At 40.7% G+C, this 16,880-nt stretch overlaps 2 protein-coding genes and 1 long non-coding RNA gene across 7 annotated transcripts in view; 2 read left to right on the forward strand and 1 right to left on the reverse strand.

The window, feature by feature from the left end:
* The first annotated feature begins 3,394 nt into the window (after window positions 1-3,394).
* LOC111262881 (uncharacterized) lies at window positions 3,395-11,380 on the forward strand. Of its 5 annotated transcripts, none has more exons than XM_086969353.1 (10): window positions 3,395-3,903; window positions 5,580-5,753; window positions 6,013-6,241; window positions 7,968-8,193; window positions 8,418-8,546; window positions 8,893-8,995; window positions 9,171-9,418; window positions 10,057-10,401; window positions 10,602-10,667; window positions 10,953-11,380. In XM_086969353.1, the coding sequence occupies exons 1-10, from the start codon at window positions 3,675-3,677 to the stop codon at window positions 10,974-10,976; spliced, it is 1,773 nt and encodes a 590-aa protein (XP_086825479.1). In that variant the 5' UTR covers window positions 3,395-3,674; the 3' UTR covers window positions 10,977-11,380. The 5 variants fall into 5 exon arrangements, with proteins under 5 accessions (XP_086825479.1, XP_022693219.1, XP_086825478.1 ...); XM_022837484.2 differs by having other exon boundaries at window positions 10,950-11,066; XM_086969352.1 differs by having other exon boundaries at window positions 3,397-3,903; window positions 10,592-10,667.
* Window positions 11,381-12,054: 674 nt separating this feature from the next.
* LOC147753141 (uncharacterized) lies at window positions 12,055-14,407 on the reverse strand. The gene is made up of 2 exons (XR_015312082.1): window positions 14,342-14,407; window positions 12,055-13,455 (listed from the first exon to the last, which is right to left on the reverse strand). It is a non-coding gene; the product is annotated as an uncharacterized LOC147753141 (long non-coding RNA).
* A 121-nt stretch (window positions 14,408-14,528) lies between these two features.
* The window catches only part of haf (leucine-rich repeat and fibronectin type-III domain-containing protein hattifattener), a 116,814-nt gene continuing 114,462 nt past the window's right edge, over window positions 14,529-16,880 (forward strand). The window contains exon 1 of the mRNA XM_022837486.2: window positions 14,529-15,369. The gene's annotated coding sequence lies outside the window, so the exon portion shown is untranslated. The remainder of the gene's footprint in view (window positions 15,370-16,880) is intronic.

The raw sequence follows: 16,880 nt of genomic DNA on the forward strand, positions 1-16,880 counted from the left end.
GCATGTGTGAAATAAAGCGTAGTCGTCTCTATTCACTAACCTCGGCTGCTTAACGTTTAATGTATCTGGCATTGATTCCAACTGTTGACGCTACGTTTCAGCGATGGTAAATGCCTACCTACAGACTCAAGATGTTTACCACATAGAGTAATTGCCCATTCTATGAATAAGCATTGTCGATACTTTCATTAGAAGAAAGGTGATGATTATAGGAGTCTTCCTTACAGGAAACTTTTTAGCGCGCACGTAATCATTATATATATATATATATATATATATATATACATACACACACACGTATGTACACGGAAAGTATACGTGCCCTATTGTTTGGCATTTTTCTTTTTGTGTTATTTGCGCTGCGGATTGATATTTATTGTATGTTGTATTGAAGGTCATTACGTTTGTATAGCAGTCATCAATGATTATAAGTTAGTGATCACTTATAATCAATTAGTGAGTGACGTAGGCTTTTCTTTCGTGCTTGTATATAAAACATCGTATCGAGGCTTTAAGTATGTTATTAAACGACGTCATTCCTGTTATGCACACGTTTCATACACACTGAAGCATTGAATCAGCTTCTGGTAATCTCCTAACCTGATGGATGATAGGGAGTTTTGCCAAGCATACTATAAGCCTAAAAAAAAACCACTTTACAGTGACAGGATATGTTTCGAGATAGATGTCCATGAAGCAACTTGGTAGGTCCCTCTTGATGCAAAAAACGGTGATGCCCACATTTTTACATCGTCGTTTCGAAGCTGGCGTAGCGAAAGTATCTAGTAAACACGACGAGTAGTCGGACATGCAACAGTTTTTTTACCGGGCTAAGTTCAAGACTTCTTCGCAGGAAGTATTTTTCCAAAATTTGTATTTCCGCAGCGTTCAAGTAAGTAACGTAAAGTTGAGCGAGAAATACTTGAAAGCTGATAATCCTTCATCAACCCAATAGATATAACGAGGGTCAAGTGCTTGCTAAATAGTTACTGTACGAAGGCTTAGAATTGTTTTTACGTTAAACTACCGCATATATAATAATTTTTTTAATTCGCTGTATATAAAAGGTGCAACGTAACGCATGTGAGCGAATAAATATTATAAAGTTCATAACAGATTCAAGCAATTCTAGCACTGAAGTTTCCTGGCCGTATCGCAACTAAAATACCCGTAGTCAATTTATTGATTAAGTTAAATGTTCAGATCGAAAGTTTTTTGAAAATCACTTATCTATATTTTATTATTTTAAGCGTAATGTAATGAAGCATATCAATCAAACTGATATGTTTCTTTGGTCTTTGACAGTGGTCAAGGGACGCCAAAAGCAGTCCGTTCGTCATTGCTATATATATATATATAAGTTTCAATTATATAATCTATTATAATTCAACTGCAACACTTTCAGCTTTATTGCGCACATCGTGTTCAGGATTTCCTACTAACCTTAGTTTCGTTTTAGTGAGCTCAAGGTATTGCGTACCGTCAGGCAGTTCACTCCATCTAGCTTCCATAATAATAAACCAAAGCAAATGAAGACATCTACGCAACTGGGATGATAATTTTACTATATGTAGAATATCTAGTTGGAGGCTTTATTTTTTCGAAACGGACAATGCTTGACACAGCGAGAGTTTGGCTATTATTATTAACTTACAAGTTCCTTCCTGGTATCAGCTTCGAATAAGCCTGCCAGTATTTGCCTATGCAATTTGTTCGTATAACGACAACAGAGGACGGCCACCTCGAAACAGAGGGGCAGCCTCCGGCCTCTGTAGACACTGTGGTAACTATAGTATCTGTCATAGCATGACGTGCTCCGTACAAAGGTAAAGTACGGAGACATTTCTCAATTAGCAACTAATTCACACCGATGAAAAATAAGGAAAAATGTTTCCCAAGAAATCATGCAAGAAATAGATAGCCATGTGGAAGGTTATCGTTGCGGCTTTAGACATGAGCCGTTACGTAAAGCGCAAATTATGCAAACAAAAAAATCCACGGCAAATGTTGTGACGACTTTAGACACAGACCCGTCTTTACAGAACAATTCTACCGCTAGATCACGAAATCATAGCTGACATGCGATCCTCATGTTTTTAACTAAGCAAATTTATTTTGTCTATTTATCAAACATCTACGACCGATTCTACCGGGCAGAAATGCTACTGCGACCACTTTAAAAAGCTGGCATAGAAACCTCAAACAATTCCAGGAAGTCTATTTCCTGCCTAACTGTATTAATAAGCTCATGAGTCGACACGGCATAGCAGAAAATGTTTAATTCCATTACCTAGCAGAAGTTTAGAACAGACATGATACAGAAAAGCTAGTAGTTATGAAAAAAATTGATCTTTCAATACGAAGCCATCATGCACGATCAAATCTGCAGGGCTATTTAAGGGATCATTTCTATTTTTTTTAACGAGCGAGTGTCACCCGGTGTCTGGTTAAACATTTTGCTTACTAACATAACGTCAGTATTTAGCAGAGTGAAAAGCTCATATAAAAATGCATCAATTAAGAAGGGCCATTCAGCAAAGGGCGAACTAACTCATTTTCCGAGATTCATTTGAATGGACTATCTCGAGAGGCCATAGTGAACTGTCTTGAAGAAAAGACCTGAGCAAAAACAGCTTCGCAGAGAAAAATCTCGGAAAGCCTTGCGAAAAGAGACACTTGGGTTAGAAAATGTTGGATTTTAATAGTAGTAGTAATAATTATTATTATAATAAGATATTATTCGCGTCTAATTAAGTGTCACTAACAAAGCGAACCTTTTCTACATTGTGAAGACCCCCAACAACTGCCAAACAGAGCTCGGTGTTCGGCGTATTACTGGAATTCGACCCACTGTGTCAGAAACAAATCTGCTATGGGTATATAATTTTGGTAGGCATCATCATAGAAATCGTTGCATCGAAAAGTATCGATCAAGATTTTAAGACGCTGAAGCCGTTAACAGAGAATCATAGGTAGAATGCCGTAGTAATATATATCTATTTCATATTACGTTAATTGTTTTCCATCTTCCACAAAACCATTCGGTAGTTTAGCTTCGAGATGCTTATTATATAGCTCGATTAAGCACAGTTTTTCTGGACAGTATTGGACTCATCGTTGTACGAAATAGCTCGTCACTTTCGTTAACCCATTAATCTGGGCTGCGAAATTTCTTTCAAGAATCACCAAAGATTTCGACTAGCCGACCGCCATATCGCAGACAAGTTGATGTTTAAGCTCAAAGTGACGATAGATCATCTTTGCTATCTTTCAGCTATTCTTAATCCTAAGGACTTTAGCTGGTCAGGGGCGTAATGCTTCATCCTCGCAGCTTATACCATTACGTAGTGATATTCCTCTGTGATCAGCAGCAGCTTAGTTATAGATAGACGCGCTTAGATGGTCTTTCTGGCTAGCGCCTCTTCAGCGACGGTCAAAGCATTCACTGATGAAAGGATACTCCCCCGCATGTATCACCTGTGCTACACTTCCTTAGGCAATTCATGCGACGGCTGAACGATATCGACGGACCGTGTATGATATCCTATACGATGTGTAATAAGTCTGCGTAGAATACGTATTTTCCGGTGGTGCCTGAGTTACGATTTCGCTGGCCGCAATCAATCGGTTATATCCATGCGACCAGGACTAATTCTGGCCTATCGTTTCCAACAATGGGGGATGTGACCAAAAAGGCCGGTGGTTATGTTCAGGTCAAGCTTATTCCGTCCGATCGTAGCGGCCAAACATGGTCTGGTTGGGCCCGTCGATGGGTCGATCTCTTACTTGTAAAGAAAGATTCAATGAAGACCAAAAAAGAGACCTTCATTGAAGCATGGATTGAAGTGCGCAAGAAAAAGAGTTCGGCTAAACCCATTAAAATGTGGACTATCGATGCTAAAGGTGAGTTGCGCATAAAGAAACAAAAACGACCTTCTATACTAGAGCTAAGTCGAAGGCAAACAGGGTCCTACTTCGAATTAAAGTGAGGCATTATCTAAAATTTTACACTTGATAATTCTTACTTAAGCTTGGTATTTATAGGTTATCGAATAAAATATTTTTACTCATGAAAACTTCTTAGCAAAAGAGAATTACGGTAACCTGATTAGACCATTGCTATAAAGGTCAGGTTATAGACAGGTGCGAGCAGCAGGTCTGTCCTGCAAGACGGTAATTACGGTACGCTTATTTCCCAAACATTTCCTAAACAACTAGGTTCGATACAGCGTGTTTATATCCATTTGGTACGCAAAGCTAACCAAGCGCTCTCAAGCATCCTTTTTCGTAAATACGATACTGAGTTAGCTTGGAAATAATTTCTAACGGTAGTTCATAATTATTCTGCGCTATAATTGTCGGAAATCTATTGCAAAATTAGCTAAATGGGTCCAATTCAAGATAAATGGCATTTTGTAATTGTTGATTCGTAACGGGCATGTGAAGTCCACTGCAATGTAAGAATAAGCAGCAATGCTGCGATAAGGCATCAGTCAGGGCTCAAACAAGAGCTCTCCCTCAACTCTCAAACGAGTCTGTCGAAGAATTCATCGTAAAAACGAGCCACTCATTGGCCTCGTACTTGCGGTTTCACGAAGCATTCTGGCTTCTTTCTTCCACTAATGCCATCAAATTTGGACTTTTGCTTTCTAATCCTCGTCTACCTGAGGAAAGCGATTCACGGTAGGTGTATGTCTCGAGTTTAGCTTGAATCACTAGTTTATCTAGATAGCCTGGGATGCAAAAAATGGGCGAGTTGAATTTGACTGAGTAGTTGGGTCAGGTGACATCGTTCCACTGAGCTCGGCGTCCTAATCCTGGCCTTATCTCGCAAACGATTCAACGAGGCAAGGCCGCCTTCTTCAGTTTCTTCCAAAAAAGGAAAAATATATCCTCTCTTTTTTAAAAGGAGCATCTAATCAAGATCGAAAAACCATGATGAAGCTACACCCAAGCAGACGGAGGACCACAGTGATTGCAGTCGATACCGCGGTGTGGCCGCATCTTCTGGGTTCTCCTACAAGATTAAATAGCACGTTGGTGATTGAGAAGTTCAGTTACCTCGAAGAGCTTCCGGGAGTTGAGCTAAGCGTCAGATCCCATGCTGCGTAATAGCCAGCAACCGTACGCTATTTATCTATTTTATCTTTCTATTTTACGGTTATATTCTGTCTATCTATCTATCTATCTATCTATCTATTATCTATTTTACAGTTAATGACCTTCGGCTTTAGTACGTCCGTAGCACCTGCAGAACGTTATCAGTCTTCTCGAGGCCCCGTGTACTGATAGGATAAACACTCTATTTAACAATTGTTACATCGGCCAATAAATATCAAGATTGAAAAGTGTGACTGACACACTTTGAACTTTGGTAGTACGCAATGTATGGGATGAAACAGAAGTAGCTATAAGCGTTCTGAGTGTTGCGAGTGTAACACCGTCATTATATTTTTATTATCATCATTACATTACATCACATCATTATTGGATTTTTTCATCACGGGTTTGAATTGAGCTTGGTTTGATGTTCAGCCCGTGAAACGTCCATTCACGTCTGCTACAAAACTGTTTTACAGACACACTGGTATATCGGTGTACGTCGAGGAGCAAGAATCATCCATTTGGAATTCGATTCAAAGACAAGGATTTACTCTACCTTAGCGGAAATTCGGAGAGTGAGAGTCAGGAATGGATGAAGCGTATTAGAAGCACCCTGTGGCCTGTTGACAAGGGGGTCGAGTTGGAGACTTGTACGTTACATTGAAATGCACCAAAAGCTTTTTAGTTGTGGCTTTTATACATGATATTTCTCTACGGAGTGTTTTAACTTGACAAGGTACTGTAAACGTATGTCAAAATAGCATTAAGGACTATTATAGACCTTTGCATAGTTGAATAGGTATCGGAAACGAGTCGGTTGATGTTTTCGAGATTCTAGGTCAGACTGAAAATTCTAATTTCGTATCATTTAGCAGGCCCGAACCTCACATCCGCTTAAATCCCTTACAGCTGCTGGAAAACTGTTCGAGGTGTCCGTAATCGACAACAATTACTCTGTATCATGCGAACTGCTCGGCAGTTATGGCCATTTAACTGTGCGAGAAAACAAACTTATGATGTTTGATTATAATGGAAGATATATTGTTCAGGAATGGTATCTGCACACGATACGCAAACTGGATGCGTTCAAAGCTTCGCAAATCGACACCGGTCGACTCCTCAGCGTTCACCTCGGGGAGTACGTAGAATATCTTCAAATGTCCTCAATTCAGTTTCAATGCACAATTCGAAAAAATACTTATGACGACAAATCATATTCTTGTATATAACTGCACCAGCCACTGACGCGTCGTTAAAGATGTGGCGTTAGTTATACTAACGGATCCCGTCTAGCCGTTCCGGCTTTCTACCTGGCCCGCGCTATAAATTCGTATTGAAATGACTAAACAATACACCTGGTAAAAAATTGTCCCACGCCCGCTTTCATTGGATAGGCGACCCGGTTGCTCAAGCCGTCTGCTTCGATCAGCTCGTACTACTAATTAACGAATTTGAAAGTAAAAGAATCATTGTACCACGACGGCAGTAATAGTGAGCACGCGCCTGGTATCAAACAAAGCCGAAGTGCCATCGGCACGTCTAGAAGTAACCGACATCGACTGCACGGTCCGTTCCACTCGACCAAAAGGGCAGATTCCCTAGTGGATTGCACTGACGTTCTAAATGAAACCTACCTGCGTGTCACCTACTGAAGCATGACAGCACTGTTAGTTCATCAAATGAGTAACGGACACCTTCTTCCTTTCCTGCTGGCTCAGCTCCACACACGGCTCGTTCCTACGGGTCAGCCACAAGTTCCTTGTGCGGCGGATGGATCTTTGTCTTGAGTTCATGCTCAAGGATGGCTGTACTCGGCGAAAGAAAGTGCATCTTTAAGATCTACTTTTCCGCCGCCTGCCAAGGCCAGGAGGCTTTCGAACTAGGCCCAAACGTTTGCGATGCGCGTTGTATGATGAGCATTTCTTAGGTGTAGTTTGCAAAGCTCAAAGGCGGCATCTTTAAAGGCGAATGCATTTTGCCAGGGCTGGCCACATAAAATTAACGAAGCCTATCAAAAGTTACTTTAGAAGGAAGACAACCAGTAGCTAACTTGCGAATTACCGGGTCTATGCTAGCTACTTTGGGTCGGTTTTCTCAAATATTGAGAGCGAGTATGCTTTTTGCCTGAGTTGAACGCATAAGGAAACGTGGCTTTTCTCAATTTTACGACACGTTATCAAGTACCGGCCAACACAACAGCGCAATAGCAGACTCGCAGATAAAATTATTAAGGGTAACAAGTTATGATGTACATGTGTCAATATGGGTAGCTCCGGACGATACGCCTGAGACTGCAGTTAAGCCACAGCTCCATCTGAAAGTAACAATAGATTATCATTCTTTCAAATCTTCCGCAAATAAAATGCAGAACAATACATTTGACAATAAGGGGGCAAATACCAGATCTGAATATTTCTAGCCGGGTGAAACGAACGAACTGGTTAGGAGAGACGCGAGCGAGGATGCTGCAGAGAATGACGGCGGGTGTAGTCGTTGTATAGTGAATTAATTAAGTGGTGTAATTTCAGCAAGGTTCTGCTGTTTTGTCACATAAAAAATGACCATTATCTATTAAACAACTTAACACATTCATATGACAATATGAGTCTTATTGTCATAAGACTGTATTGGTACGCTGGTCCGAACCCGCTACAACTTTCAAGGGCACGGCCATAGAAGTCAGCTATCACTGGTTCGAACCTTATAACGCTTATGAAATATAGTTATACAACTCAGACAGCTTAACTTAGCTAATTATTTATATAATAATGTCGTAATATTTACGCCTAGGTATATTTAATTAACTAAAGGAAGAAAAAGTTCTTGCTCGCAGTAAGTGCAGCCTTTTCTTGGAATCATCGCAGGAACAGTTCGACAGGTTGTGGAGTTCTCTACCTGTTCTGTCCTAGTGCAGTTCTTCTACTAGAAACAGTGCAAGCAAAAATTAAAGAAATTTTCAGCAATCTTGAGGACGAACGCAAAGCCCAACAGGCAACGCTGTTAAGCTTGGGTGCCCTTCATGATATTAGCCTAGAGGAGTTTGAAGCCCGAGACGACGATTTCGCGACGAAGACGATAACCATTTCCGATGTGAGAAATACCTCTTTCACCCTTGTTCTCATATCGATCCATCTAGGTAGCCTATTTACTTCTATACGTGCGAGAATTTAGGTCCCTTCCAGAGCTCCAAGCGGGACTCAAGTCATGCATAGGACGTTGAAAATATGGAGACGCTTCAGCCTGATATTTATTGCCGGTGCTAATTCCTGTGCTTGCCCATTTGTTTAACTGTTGCATTGTCATATATCGAGCAGGAAATCATAAAGGCTAAAAATGAGCTTACGGTAGGAGGAATTCGGGGTACGCCAAGGCCTTCAAATGCTGCTCCGATGCAACAGTCTGCCATGAAAAATGAACCTTGGCAAGATAATTGTCTCTACGAGGTACATAGCAAACTATCTTAGCTGTACTCCAGCACATTCTCATTAAACTGAGAACAGGTGATAAGCCAAGTTGCCTTTAATTTATGATTCTATAGAAATATGCAAACGCGGTTGGAAAGAATGACTGAATTAGTGATAGAACCAGTCACGTTCTTAAGTACAATAGATTCATGTCAAAGGTTAATTATTCATTTAAGCACAACAGTATAGACGTACATGTGTGCATAATGTGTGTATAATTGATTTTACTGCACTGCAATCAAGCTCGAAACAGAAATCGATATAATGAAATCATGACCGTCTTATTTCAGCGCATTCGCTGATAGAGCCTTGTACACGTTTTCAGGGTGTCGAGAGGGCGGATTACACTCCCGAGCTTGACCGGGAGAGAGAAGATGGTAAAAAACAAAGATCCCAGTCACTGGTGGTGATGACCCGGCCCAGAACTAGTACGTAGACAATAATATTTTGCTCAAAATGGAAACTAGAGAAAAAAGAGATTTGTCTATTTATTTCAAGTGAAACACTTATACTTTTCGAAATCAGTGCCAATACAAAATAGGTCGGCGTGGTAAACACATATTATTGTTCTTTTTAAACGTAGATACCTCTCACCTAAACTAGGTTATGAATGTACTTATCCAGACAGCTGTACCCTTGAACTGGATCTCCCTGATCTAACCAAACTTAAAAAGCACCTGCTTAAGCGCAGAGGCAGCTTGCCTCAACGTCGAACGACAGATGAAATTAAGAGCCAAATGTCGTTGGTGACTAACGCTCGACTGAGAGATAGCCAAACTCGACAAGACCTTCACAGATTCAGGCAGGTCCTCAATCTATCAGCTACAAGGGACATTGTGAGGCTTGACAAGGTAAAGCATTATATAGTATTTTATGCTGGCGTCAATTATTATATTATCTAAGCCTACTTATTTTCAATTAGAGTAAGCTAGTTTAGGTCTGAAACCATTCGCAAGCGCACTCTAGTCCCCCAGTGAAAATCCGGGCCAAACAAAAAGCGTTGAACATCGCCTGCAGCCCTGTAGACCCAAATTGCTTATTTCAAGGCTTCAGGCTGTGCTATGCAACGATACCGCGGCTTGTCGCTGTGGACGCTGCTCGCAACGAAGGTGTTCCAAACAAATTGAATTTCTCTGGGTGACTTTGATTATTGTAGAGCTACGTTATTTTATACATTGTTAATAATAATAGAATCACACCCATATCAACTGAACAGATTTGTTTCTCTTCTCACGGATCCAGATAACACCGTAAACTAATTAAGCACGAGCTGTGCTCGGAGCGAAACTGATTGACTTTATACGGCTAGTGGACAAATCTCTACAAGTACTATCATAGCCTTTTCTTCTGGGTAAATACAAGTACAGAAAGTTCTCTAAATCAGATCATCTCAGTACTGGGGTACATCGTTTGGGTTCAATGAGACGTGTGCCAGGATGTGGGTGAAGATCAGCAACAAACCGTTCCTAAAATTAGTGAAATGGTGCAGTCCTCGTCAGGATCTGCACTCGGCGCAGTCAATGAAGTTGAAGAATCATCGACCGATACAGATTCTCCCAGCACAACACCTCCATCAGTACAAACGACTATCACGGAAAGCGTAACCGATATTCCTAAGCATTTAAAAGAGAATGCTGCTTCTGAGTTTGCTACAGCGTCTATTGAGAACGACGGTACCAGCCCCAGCGAAAACACTGACTTCTCGAATGCTGACAAGGAAGGCGCTTTCGACAGATTTACCCTTGATATGCAAGAAGAACAGCCGACGCCGGCCAAGGGAGCTGACAAGGCGATAGAGGCGAATTCGTCGAAAACCTTTGATGCGACGCAAGACGTAAATAGATATTTAGGTTGCGATTAACACCATCGCTTCGGCAATTTTGCATGATAATAATACCTAAAACAAAGTATATGTATAAGCAGTAGGTCTCCTTTCACTATCTTCTAGCAGCAACCTATTGAACGTATTTCAGTAGATCTTTTGCCTAATAAATTCTAACGACTACCCTGTTGCTTTCCACAAGGTTGCTCCAGCGGATAGCGATATCCGTAAAGAAAACGACGATAATAACAATGTTAATATGGAGAAAGAAAAAAATAGTAAGTTATTTACATTGCTAGAATAAATTAGTGTGATCTGATCAACTTAAAACTTTTAAATAACATATAGAGCCAACTGTTGGCGTTTTATGCATTGAGTAGTTCTTCGCTTGTCTGCAACTAGCACATATTCTGACGAAAGATGGATTTTGAGAAATGATAATAAGGGCTAATATCCTGCTGGTCATCTACTTGAACAAGGGTGCGCGGAACTTAAGAACTCGTAGTACAATTATTAATCAAGATCGATTTTAGATTAATCGAAGAAACACATTCTTTCAGTAGGGCGCGATAATATCCAGGCGGTGACTATCAACTTCGGTCTAGTTGCTACCGGCGTCCCTCCTCCGAAGCCTCAGCGAATAATACAGTATACAAGAGACACAGATGGAAAGAAAACAACAATCATTGAAGACCTAATGTGACTTTGCTTTCCACGACAAACTACTGAATATAACTTACTTTCTATGGTGTACTCAAGAACGCGCTACCTTTTTATCTATTCAGAATATGCAGAAGAAGATATTTAGCTGGACCGTGGTCGTCCCACGGCTTTTTGGACTTACTCAAACATCGCCTAAATAAGTGCATCTGGTGGATATATTCCACATCGCCGCCATATACATTTACTATTACTGAGGAACTTCCCGTTGGAAAATACCTAGAAATTAGTTAACCTATATATGTTTCAATAAACAAAAAGTTTGCCGGGAGAGAGTGAGTTTTTTTAGTACAACAAATATTATATTCAAAAAGTACGCTTATATCCTCTATACAACCTGTTCCAATTCATAGGATATGGGAGAGATACATAGGGAAGGTTCACCGTATACATTGCCAGTAGAACAAGATCATAGGAGTAACTCTTTGTATACGCTTCATTGCGCAAAGGTTAATTTCTACACGGACATTGCTGAATATATTAGTATGAATCTGATTCCGTAGATCTTCTATTGACGGTACTATTATTACCTTCTATAATTTCATGCGGCTTGCTTTTCAGGGGAAAGCAAAATGTATTTGAACCCGATGTGATCATAGGCTGCATTGTACCTACGAAATGTGATCAAAAATCAAGAACACCCCACTTTCGCGCAGCCTGCTGTCGTTGATGATTTGAAGCACGCATTACATTCTAACTTACTAGACCGAAACTTCAACCAATTGAATAACACTACATGTATCAATTTGTGTGGTAGTAAGTTGTATGCGCGGTAATTGTACGTTATTAAATTGGTGGACGCAGGTTATTTGGTGTCCTTTTAATATGAATATCGTTAGAATGAGGTTACTCACATAGTAAGAAGCTTATTGTAGAAAGTGGCTGAAACAGTTTGCATAGGAAAGTTATTATATAGTTAATCCATATCTCGAGTCTGGTACTATATTTGGGCATTGCTTGAGATCGCTGACCCCTACCAAAATGTAACGGGGTGCGTCTACGGCCGATTTCAACCCTGGACCATCGCATATTTTCAAGTTTATTAGACAAGCGTGGTACCGATTGTATTTTTATGGGGATATGTGATTATACGTTAAGAAGGCTTTTTCATTCTAGCTTTTTTCTTCCAGTTGCATTCTTTTAATTTTATTCATCTTTATCGAATACAAGGAAAGGGTCGATAGTCCTTTTTTAAGTTTGTATATATTTTTCGAACTGCTCTTGCTCCTTGTAGAACGATACGGCTTATTGGAAACTTTCCAACGGCAGACCTGGCGAAATGATAGTGGGTATAGGATCACGTATTCTGTTCACGTGCGCCAACAGTACCGAACAGCATTACGTCGTGCTGAAAGGAAGTGTCCAGCTTAGGTTTTCAACGACAGGGATATAGCTCCTAGTTGTTCTTAATCTTTTAGCACCAACACCTTCTCTAACGATCAAATTCTAAAAGATTACAGGTAACAACATCATGAACCGTTGGTACTTTATCGAACTGCGACTTTTAAGTACCAAATGAAGGGTGATAATAACGACAAACGAAGCATCATTTTATATTATAAGCGAGACACTTGTGTTACACTACAATCAGAGAAAAATTATATGAAACAAGATCGCTTAAACATAACCCTAATAAAATTCCTACCTTCCAATTCTGGAATTGTTGCATCGTCTATATAATGCTATGCACGGAGTGAAATATTGATTAAATTCGAAAATTAGGAAGTTATTATGAACTTTTGTTTGTTTACAACTGATTCATGTCATAGTTTAACAGCGGATAGAATAAACAAAAGAATCATGAATTTTGTCACGATATTGTAAGTAATCGTCTGCTTTTAGCAGACTTGACTAATTTTTCAATACGTTCGTTATTCTCGGTCAAAAAATGTACGTTAGTTACTTTAGTACTTAATTAATTCATTTTAATCGTATACTCTAATTCTAAGGAGCGATGTAAGAAGCAAATTTGTTGTAGCATGTAATAGTGAAACTATCCCTTAACATCTTATTTTCATGGATAACTTAAATCATCTCAAAAGCGGCCACTTTTCGTGCCCTTATGCAGTTCCTTGGTTTAATTGAACTTCTTCCTACAGGCCTCGGATTTGCGTTTCGTCATTTTTAGCCTTACCGAGCATATAACGGATATTGTGACCCACCAGCCTCTTGTGTTTATGCGGCCGGACTCACCTAGCCGAATACCCGAGTAGCATAGTAGACCCTTAGAAAGTATTTCTCCCCAAAAATCGCTTAACCGGTCGCGCTCATCAATCAGCTTCTAGTTACTGTTGAATTAAATCGCCTTTCTCTTGAAATGGGTATAGATCCGTTGGCAATCCTTGGCTGTCCTTTCAAAAAAAAACAGCGTATTATTCGAAAATGCCCGCGCAAATGTATGTACTATCAGTCAGACCGATCTCAAAAATCCTTGACGACTGTTAATTAGGTTTATGCATACACCGTTTTGGTTATCCCCTATCTTGAAACGCCACATTTTTAAATTCTTATGTGAACTCTAGTATATAAGCTTTTTGGGGTTTTAGGTTTGCTATTTTCAACCGCATTAAAGTTGAATTGATTACCTTGGCAACTGCCAGGAAATCATTAGATATTCAGAGAAGAAAAAAAATAAATCTTCTTACGGAAACATCACACTCAGTTAAAGGGACGTCAACCCGATTCTCTAACTATGTAAGGAAAAAACCCAACAAAGAAACGCTTTTAAAAAAAATTTCATTTTTTACCGATCTATTTGCTTATTTCATCAGGTAGTATTAAGGATCGACGTCCCATGTGATCTGCTTGAAAATAGAAAGGAATAGAAAATTAAAACAAGTATTTTTGAAAAGTAAAAAAAACTCTAAATTATGCTTTTTCGGATGCTAGCTTTAACACAGCCCTCGCTGTATAGCGAAGGGATGATGATCATATCTGGACTAGGACGTCTTGAGGCTTAGTATTTAGGGTACATTGAATGCATGCTTCCCATCGTCTGCCCATATTTCTGTCAAAATACGGGCTCAGAGTGCTCTCAAAGAAAAAGGCGCATTGCATACATTTTTCTCGCCGCCTTTTTTTATATTCGATTCACTATTACTTCATCAGCCTTGGTGGCCTGCCATTCTTTCAATCCCTCAGCGATCTTCAATAGCGAAAGCCGCTATTCGGCTCGCTTTCGTCTCTGTAGGTTGATCATTAATGTCAATCTATGCCACTGTGATCCACCTACCTGTCCATCTATGTATCTGTCTGTGCTTGGCTCCATTTCGATGCCAGCGACGATGGACCCTCTCGTCCAGCCCTCTCCCACTCCTCGGCGCTCCGCTGATCCAACGCGCGGGATAGCCGCTAGCCTCATGTTTCAGCTCGTGCTGTTTTGTCCATGCAGTAATCTTCAGAACTAGCGAAGACGAAAGGCCAGCGTAGTTGAAAGACAACGAAACCGGTAGCAGCGACCATACTACCAGTTGGCCAAACTGCGACATGGACACTGTGTAAATCCTTGCGGCAGTGTTAGTTCGATCTTGTTTGTTACTTCGTCCAGCAAAAAACTGCAATAACTGTATTAAAACGTGTGCGATTTTTGCTCGAAAGTTTCGTGTCATTCACTAATTGGCAACTTCTGCAAGAGTGCGCACGCGCCGTGTTCCTACCCGTGATCTTCTTTTTCTTCAGCGAATGAAAACAAAGAAGAACAAATAACGAACGTGTGTTGGTGTATACGTGTGTGTGTGCGTGTGTGTGTGTGTGTATGTGTGTGTGTGTGTGTGAGCGTGTGTGTGCGTGCGTGCGTACGTGCGTGCGTGCCTGCGTGCCTGCCTGCCTGCCTGCCTGCGTGTGTGTCTGTGCGTCGTTACTGACGTGAGATGATGGTCGTCGACTCGTGCAAGCTGAAAGATTCCGTTAAGTGACAGTAGCTATTATTGGCTTTATGGTGCTGTCCGACGATGTAAGCGAAGTAAGACATCACGGTCGACGAGTTCTACGAATTCATTTCGACCCGGCTCCAATTCGGATTATACAGAAATAGCAGAAGATTAAGGTCTGAGCTGCACCTGGCACTGGTGGATATAAACAATTGGTGAAATATCTCTGAGGCTCTTGAAAAGCCTCTGGTGAATCTAAGCGCCTAGCTCCGTATCAGTTGATCGTTTATTGATTCATTGCGGGTGAAATAACACATGTGTTAACATAACTCGTATAAAAGTTCTCACTCGGCGGGAGGAAACCTTGTTTAACTTGGACGATCACGACAAGGTAGGCGAATGAGGTATTTATAAAAAAGAAATAAGTAGCTAAACTAGGCGTGTTCAATAAATCCAGATTTGAGCAATTCGTTTAAATATTCTCTATAGCAATGCATAGAAAAGAGTAAAGCCTTAGATTGACTAATTAGCCGCAAAATCTGGAGCTTGGTCCTCAGTCTAGACTCGGTGGTCCTTCTTCAGCGGTTACGTTATGAATATAAGCGCAGCGCGCTGCAAACAGCAAATATCATTACACTCTTGATTACTGAACTCTTCGAAGAGTTATATCTGATAGTTTGACGGGTTGTAAGCTCGAGGACTTGACTTGCCAAGGTTTCCGATACCGCACGACTTCAGCTACAGCAAAGAAATTAGCCTGTGTTTTATTTCGAATGAACTTTACAATTATATACTTTATATTCGGTTCTTCCAGAGTCTGTCTTGCAGCGCGTTGTTTTTTTATTTTTTCCTTAGATCTTAATGCAGCCCAAATACAAAGTAGTAATAAAGTTATCAATACGAGCATTACCACTGTGTGTATCTAGTGCATAGTTAGTTTGGTTAAGAGTCACATTTTGCACTAATCACCCAGTTTATTTAAAAGAACGCAGGATTAGCTGCTGGCCATACCGCGACCATTAATGGCGTTGTTAGCGATGATCAATAGCTAATATACATACGCCTCTTGTACTGCAACAGCAACTACAGTCAGTAAATCGTACGTAAAGTATGCTCTTATTAGGTGCTAACTACAGGAAAATCTTTTAGAACCACCTAAACACCGTAGTGCAATTATTGATCCTCAAGTTTCGTTCCTCTGTCCACGCTCTGCTGATCACTTGTTGCAGTAAAATACTTCTATTCGAACCTTATTACAGATATGAATGCCGTTAGCCCTGTTTCGGAACAAGATGACCATCAATGCATGCGAACATAAGTAATATTCGTGGAAGCACGAAGTGTAAATTTCCGGTGAAGTCAGACGGCCCGTCCGTCCGCCGCTTGTCGCGCTGATGTCACTGCGATGTCATCGTTGACGGCCCCCTAGCGCCAAACTGACGCACTGACTGACTGACTGGCTGGCTGGCTGGCCAACCTTAACGATACGCTCATACCTGCGTATCAGATCGTGCTCATATACAAATGGGCTGATGAAAATGGCCATAACGCTTGAAGTTTTGCAAACACTTCAAACGACCGTACAGGAAGCGAACGCTGCGGAGATAGCATTTATAGCCCATTTGTCGTCGGCATTGGGGTCGATAGCAGCCTCAGTAGCAGTAGCAATAACGCTGTTAGCAAACGATATTACGGTCGAGTAGGGCAGCGGGAGTGTATTAACCCCTCCCCTTTGCTTATTCGTATGTCCTAAATTGTTTGCAATAGATTTCTATATAATCTAAATAGTATAGCAAGTGATATCGTTGTCTGCGTCTGGTAGATGCCGACACCGTGTATTCTGATCCGATTCGTGGTATTTCGAGTGTCTCCAATCAATCCGCGCGTCCTAGCGGAAGCGAC

The sequence above is a fragment of the Varroa jacobsoni genome, unplaced genomic scaffold (assembly GCF_002532875.2).
Source record: "Varroa jacobsoni isolate VJ856 unplaced genomic scaffold, vjacob_1.0 scaffold_711, whole genome shotgun sequence".
Classification (NCBI taxonomy): Eukaryota; Metazoa; Arthropoda; class Arachnida; order Mesostigmata; family Varroidae; genus Varroa; species Varroa jacobsoni.

Coding starts and splice junctions, on each gene's coding strand:
- LOC111262881 (XM_022837482.2), top strand. CDS start 3,675: ATGGGGGATGTGACCAAAAAGGCCGGTGGTTATGTTCAGGTCAAGCTT. Junction 6,242..7,967: donor CTCAGCGTTCACCTCGGGGA/GTACGTAGAATA, acceptor GAATCATCGCAG/GAACAGTTCGACAGGTTGTG. Junction 10,668..10,949: donor TATGGAGAAAGAAAAAAATA/GTAAGTTATTTA, acceptor ACATTCTTTCAG/TAGGGCGCGATAATATCCAG.